General features: G+C 40.0%; 1 protein-coding gene across 1 annotated transcript in view; it reads left to right on the forward strand.

Annotated features, from left to right (window-relative positions):
- The first annotated feature begins 3,679 nt into the window (after positions 1-3,679).
- Positions 3,680-7,500, forward strand: part of LOC143027480 (glutamate receptor ionotropic, delta-1-like) — a 20,904-nt gene continuing 17,083 nt past the window's right edge. The window contains exons 1-3 of the mRNA XM_076188767.1: positions 3,680-3,762; positions 6,172-6,306; positions 7,038-7,166. Of these exons, the coding sequence (XP_076044882.1) occupies positions 3,743-3,762; positions 6,172-6,306; positions 7,038-7,166 (284 nt within the window). The 5' untranslated portion in view covers positions 3,680-3,742. The remainder of the gene's footprint in view (positions 3,763-6,171; positions 6,307-7,037; positions 7,167-7,500) is intronic.

Raw genomic sequence — 7,500 nt, forward strand, 5'->3', positions numbered from 1 at the left:
AGGAAGGGGTGGTGGAGGGGAGTAGAGTGGGTGGGGGTAGGCACGTGCCCTTGACTTTGGCTACCTCCCTTATAAGGTGGGAAAATATCTTGGTATGTAAACAGACTGTTTAAATAAGTTAGTTAAGAACTTTCAGAAACCCAAACAAAAATAGTATTTCTGCTAGCTTCAGCCCATAATGGTATCCATCGAGTGAACGTGGCAATGACATACTCGTTGATGAACAACAGTTCATGTATCATCATCAGGGAGAAATAATAACAGTAGTCATAGACTGTGTAGCCAACGAAAAAAAAGAGAGAAAATGCAAGGCGAGACAACATACGAAAACGCCGAAAAACGACTTTGAAGTTTTGAAACATATAAACAAACATTCACATCCATCAACGAATGAATGCTAAAGTCGCACATGAATCTTTAAAAGAAAAAGAGAAGACGTCTCGTCGATCAAATCGCGTCCTGGCATCTCAAGCTCCTGTCTCTCTTGATGAAGCTAATGTTTCTCAAATGCCCAGTGGCATAATCAGGAGTATTAGGAAGTGGAGACAAAGCCAAAATATAGTCATAGATGGCGGGAAATTTTTTCTTGAATATGATTCAGGTATTAATGAGGCTCGCAGATTCACATCTAATGTTGGGATACAAGGTTTGAAACATTTCAAGGGCTAGGCAATTCACAGTACATCTAAAGTTGCTCCAAGAATTTATTATCAGCTTTTAAATATTCATGAGCAAAGAGATAAACTGCATTTGCTCTGTTACCAAACAAGACTGAATTAACATAAATAAGACTTTATGACAAAATCAGTGAATTTGTAGATAGTAAAGAAACCGAAAATATGAAAAATTATTTCGAAAAGGATTATTTCAACGGATTAATAGCTGTTTTCCCTGATGTTTCCCTAAATGGGTGTTTCTTCCATTTTTCACATTCGTTCTGTAGGAATATGGTTGATCTTGGTTTTAAACAAGAATACCACAACAACAACGAATTTTCCTTGAAGATGCATCATTTTTCTGCCCTTGCCTTTGTACCGATGTTATTGAGCTTTTCGAAGAACTTTGAAATTATGATGCGGCGTCACAGAAATTCCTCGTTTATTTGGACTCTACTTACATAGGAACTGAGAGAGGAACGCGGAATAACAGACGCAAAGTTACATTAGCGATTCCGTTGTGTTTCTAGAACGTCAATAGCCGCGTTGCAAATTCTTTACCACCAACAAATAACAATGTGGAGGCATTTCATAATGTGCTTGATAAATCAGTAAGTAACGCCCACCCCAATATTTAGAGACAAAATGACAAGCTCAAAAATGAGGAATGCATAGCAACAGTTAAGAAAATTTATTTTGTGTGAGGCGATTCACTTTCCAATACGAGACAGTAGAAATACATTAATGCTACAATAAAGAATATAGTATTAAACTGCAGTACTTATAATGATAAATTGAGGTATTTACTTTTAATTGCTTATAACATGCATTTTTATCATATTTTAGATGTATATCGCTTGTTGCGTTGAATTGAGTTCTTTATCGTGCACTTTTTCATATCTGATGTGTTTTTTAAATCAAATATGCAAGTAGATGGCAATATTCCCGGGGGGCAACATTCCTAGATGGGCAATTTTCCCAGTGGCAATTTTCCCAGTGGCAATAATCCCAGTGGCAATAATCCCGGCGGCAATAATCCTAGCGCCTACACAAACGTACACGTATGTATGTACACATAACCATTGTGTACATAATAATTTTGATTATATTACGTGTGTCGCATCGTATCATACACAAAAGTAGCTTGCGGTCGCCTGCTATATGCATGCGTTACTGAACAGTTGCTAGCTTTCTTCTCATCCCACCTTATCTCTGCAAGGTTTGTCTTCAATAAACATTCACCATACGACCTCAAACAAAGCCCGTGGGAGTGACATTTCATTCCCAAATTAAAATAAATAGATTAATTAATTAATTAATTAATCTTAAAAATGCTAGCTCCAATTAAACAGTGGTCTGTTCTGGATCCCGGCGCTCTGATCAATTTATGTTCGATGGAGGTAAAAGTCAGACAAAATTCACGTTCGAATCCATTTCATCTGAGCATATTCTTTGAGGCATAAACTTCATATTTTCACATTGAAAACGGGGAGAATACGAAATAGTAACGCCTGTTTCACAAAATTATTAATGTTTCGTTCGACACTAAAGCAATGTTTTGGCTAGCCACACGGACTAATGGTTTTAGATTTTGCCCATTTTTGGTTAGTTCGCCGTAATTTTGGCTAACCATTGGCTAGCGGACTACCATTAGTTTTCTTCCTTTTTTTCTCAAGTGAGTATAAATCACCATAATCTAGCTAAACTAAAATTCTTCAAAGTCTTCCATCCTCAATATCATCTCTTCCCAGCCCGGCAGGATCCTGTCTTTCCAACTCGTGCCCTATGTGACGTCAGACGGCCCCTTCTCCTCGGCACTCTCCCACCTCCTCCTGGACGTCATCAGGAGGGACATACCTGAGGGCGCCCTCCTCTTCGTCCACGAAGGACAGCCCACCCGTAGGATCGTCGGCCAGGTCCTCCAGCAGATCGCCCTCAAGGACGCGAAGGATTCCGAAGGATTCTTAGGGACTCTGGTGGTGGACCTGGAAGAGATGGCCCAGGAAAAGGCGCTCGCTTATAAGGTGAGTCACGCGTACAGCCACGTGCAAAAGTTTTGATCCTCCCAGAGTTTTTCATGATACAAAAAAAAAAAAAAAAAAAAAAAAAAAAATTATATTTAAATAAGTTGCCTAACTGTAAGGTAAATACTGTATAGGAAAATATATCACGCACTGGACCAAAAAAATCATATTAACGTTGTGAAAAATGTAACGTGACTCTACAGTCAACACCTGAAGTAGTGACATCTTTTGTGGGGTCACCCAATTGATGAGGTATTCTTAAAGCCATCCCCCCAACCCATAGAGGTTTGTCGCAATGGGTTCTTGGGGATGTATCTAGGAGAAAACAATAGTAATAATAATGATAGTGATGATAATGATAATACTAACAATAATAGTAATGATAATGATAAATAATTATAGTAGGCTAATGATAATGATAACAATGATAGTAATGATAATATTGATGATGGAGATGGCCAATCAAGGCACGCGCCCACGCTCCACCCATCCCACTTTCATTCCACGCCCATTTGTTGTCCCTTATTTCATCTTAGCTCCTTGTGGATGAAGGGCCATCCCTGACTACCGCCCCATTGCCTGGGTCAGAGGCAATGTAGTAAGACATAGCAGCTCCACAACAGGGCCCTACAGCCTAAGCTGGTTAACCCCCCCAACTTCATCGACATAGCGACCCCCCCTATTCATCACATCTATCACTTATCCACTCCCTTCCGTGCTCGACAGACATTCCCCTTATACCCAAGGCCTCCCATTTTCTGTCAACTGTCAGGATTCGGTTGCTCGAGGCGACGCCAAGGCAGCTGTGAGTGTGGTGCTCCTCCTCACGCCCAACAGATGGCAGCAGCTTTTGGACCAGCTGCAGCCCTCCACCTGGGCAGGACACGACCGCTTTTTCGTGGCCCTCCTCCCTGACCAGCTGCAAGAAGGAGGAGTAGGAGGAGGAGGAGGCAAAGCATCTGGGCACTCTGAAGAGGATGTCAACAATCTAGTGCTCAACCCGTCACTGAGGTGAGTGTTTGTGCCCTGTGTTAACAACGTACAGATGCGGTGCCCAACCGAATGCCAGCCCACAGGACAAGGTGAGGTGGAGAATAGCGTTTTAGTACTCTGGATAGCTGTAGTGGTACCGTGTCCAGGGAAATTCAGTAGCCGTCTTCGAAAGTATGAATGTGTTTGTATGTGTGATTCAACATGGTCTTGATTCACGTGTTGGACTCGTGATCGACAGTTATTAACCTCCCGGATGAGAGTTCAGAGCTCGTATGACCGATCTATGGGTAATATTGTGACCTTACACGCACATACACCACCAACTCCCCGCCCACGAGACTTGGAGTAACACTCCGCAGCGAAGCGATACTGAAATTATTTCAGTCCTGGGCGGGAGTCGAACCCGGACCGCCGCAGTGGCAGGCGAGAATTCTAATTACAGCGCCACGAGGTGTGTGTGTGTGTGTGTGTGTTTACCTAGTTGTATTTACCTATTTGTATTACACGGGAAGGGACCTATGCTCGTAGTGACCCGTCTTTGTATCTTTCAGCATAAAATTTTCTTAAAATCTTGAATAATATTTGCACACACTGTTTCTTTATCTAAGTTATTCCATATATCCAGCACTGTGTGGGAAGCTATTCTTTTTCCGATCTCTTCTATAGTTATCCTTTTTGAGTTTCTTTTCATGACCTCTTGTTTTTCCATGGTAATTTTTTAGTAAATCATTCCTGTCAAGAATTTCCATTCCTTTCATGATTCTAAATATAGTGAGTAGATCACCTCTTTCTCTTCTCTGCTCTAGTGTTGGTAGTTCCAATTTGGATAATCTTTGTTCGTATGTTAAATTGGAAAGAGCTGGTGCCAACTTTGTTGTTGCTCTCTGTATTCTTTCTAGTTTTCTTATATTCTTTTTAGTACTGGGTGTCCATAGTGTCGCTGCATATTCCAGCTTTGGTCTAATCAATGTAACTAATATTTTTTAATCATTTCTTCATCCAAGTAGTCAAATGCCACTTTCATTGACCTTAATAGGTTGTAGGTTTCACCGACTGTTTTGTTTATGTTTATCCGGTGTCATGTCTTTACTGATTAATACTCCAAGGTCCCTTTCCGAGTGCACTTTTTGATTTCTTCTTCGCCAATTTTGTAATTTTTTGGAATTCTGTTTTTGCTTTTTCCAAACTCCATGTGTGTGTGTGTGTGTGTGTGTGTGTGTGTGTGTGTGTGTGTGTGTGTGTGTGGGTGTGTGTGTGTGTATTCACTTGGTCTTTTGGATCACGTGTTCGACTCGTGATCGACAGCTATTTCCCTCCTGGAAGAGAGCTCAGAGCTCGTAGGTCCGATCTATGGGTAATGCTATGACCTTTCACACACACACACCCCCAACTCCCCGCCCACGAGAGTCAGAGTAACGACCCGAAGCGCAGCTGTACCGAAATTAATTTCGGCCCTGGGCAGGATTCGAACCAAGCACTACGCGCACCACCATGCTAGTAGTTCATCGTTCTACCAACTGCGCCACCGAGTGTGTGTGTGTGTGTGTGTGTGTGTGTGTGTGTGTGTGTGTGTGTGTGTGTGTGTGTGTGTGTGTGTGTGTGTGTGTGTGTGTGTGTGTGTGTGTGTGTGTGTGTGTGTGTGTGTGTGTGTGTGTGTGTGTGTGTTTGTGTTGTGGTGTGTGTGTGTGTGTGTGTGTGTGTGTGTGTGTGTGTGTGTGTGTGTGTGTGTGTGTGTGTGTGCGTGTGTATTTGCGCGCGCGTGTGTGTATATGTATATATTGCTTGCTACTGTTTGTATATTATTGGGAACACAAAAATTCTTGCAATGGCCCGTCTTGCTATATATTTTAATTATATTTGAAATATTTATAGTTTCTACTATACATTTACTCCGATACTGTTTTATAATGTTTACACTATACTTAACCGAAAATTCATTCCATTCCAACTGATTAATTGATTTATCTATTTATTATTAATTTGTTTATTCATTTATTTATCTATTTGCTTATTTTTGTGCATTTATCTATTCATTACTCATGATACGGCTTTACCATGGACCAAAAGGTCTCCAATAGGCCCTTGACACTATACGAATGGCCTTGACAATGAATCCCCAGTTACGCCAATACTAGTGCCCTCCTCTCTCTCTCTCTTTTTTACTCTTTGTTTCTCTTTGTCTGTCTCTCTCTCTTTCTTTCTCTTTGTCTGTCTGTCTGTCTTTTTGTCTGTCTGTCTTTTTGTCTGTCTGTCTGCCTGCCTGTCTGTCTGTCTGTCTGCCTGTCTGTTTGTCTGTCTCTCTGTACCCACTCCTTATCTGTCACTGTCTGTCTGTCTGTCTGCCTGTCTGTTTGTCTGTCTCTCTACCCACTCCTTATCTGTCACTGTCTGTCTGTCCGTCCTTCTTCGTTACGTAGTACCTCGAGATACCCTGTCCCGCTCATGTAAACAATGGCCCTCTTCCCTCCCCCGTGGCCCTGTCGTGGCCCTCCTTCCAGGTACAGCGTCCAGCTGGTGGTGGCCCTCCCGATGAGTGTCACCCAGTGGGCCCTCCTGACCCCGAGGCTCTACACCGGGGAGGCTAAGATCACCCTGGGGAACGTGGGCATCTGGAGCAGTACCTCAGGGTTCAGGTGAGAACCTCATTCCTTCCTCCCCCTGGGGGGGGGTGAGAATGGTAAGTGCGGTATATATATATATATATTTTTATATATATATATATATATATATATATATATATATATATTTTTTTTTTTTTTTTTTTTTTTTTTTTTTTTTAATATCCCCTTCTGGTTAGTCAATCCCAGAGTAAATTTTCCAGACAAATAAAATAAATAAATAAAAAGTAACAAGTGATGTCATTGAAGGTTTTCATCTTCTATTAATCATCTTCCGTAGCTAAAGGTACTTGACTCATTTTATTCTGGCTACCGCTACTTAATACTACTAAAGTCCCTGTTCACACTACCGGTTTCAAACGGCGCTGTTTGAACCGTAGTGGTTCAATTACCATGTAAGTCAATAGAGGCGTTCGCACAAAACCGCACAGTCTTTCTTTGTGGTACCTTCGCGGCTTCGGCGCAGTTCAAACTGCTGGTGTAAATGTTTTGATTTTTTAGATATGTTCATATATTCATTATTATTACTGTTCAATTATATATATATATATATATATATATATATATATTATATATACATATATATATACACATAAGTATTCATATATATATATATATATATATGAATATGTATATAAACATATATATATATATGTATATATATATATATATGTATATATATATATATATATATTTATATATATAAATATATATTCCAATAACTTCTTATGATCCTCCACCTACAGTCGAGGAGGACGTCCCTTGTTCCCCAAGGACAAGATGCGAGACCTGGAGGGCTACGACTTCAAGGTGGCCGCACTCCCGTACTCCCCCTTCGTCATGCCCAATGACAAGACAACGCACGGCCCCACCAGGTGAGGACGAGGTCGGTCATGTCTCTGGCGATGTTCAACATCAGTCGCCGATGCTCTGATTCCAAGATTATAAAAAATAATAATAAATTAATAAATAAATAAATAAACCAATAAATAAATAAAATAATGATAATGATAATAATAAAAAATAGGTAAAAGATAAACAAAAATAGTTAAATGAATAGATGTATAAATAAAATAGAATAATGATAATGATAATAATAAGAAAATTAGATAAAAGATATACAAATAAAAACGGTTAAATTAATAGATGTGTAAATAAAATAGAAAATAGTAGATAATGATAATAATAATGATAATGATAATTATAATA

The sequence above is a fragment of the Oratosquilla oratoria genome, chromosome 8 (genome assembly GCF_046742065.1).
Source record: "Oratosquilla oratoria isolate Oo_2021 chromosome 8, ASM4674206v1, whole genome shotgun sequence".
Classification (NCBI taxonomy): domain Eukaryota; kingdom Metazoa; phylum Arthropoda; class Malacostraca; order Stomatopoda; family Squillidae; genus Oratosquilla; species Oratosquilla oratoria.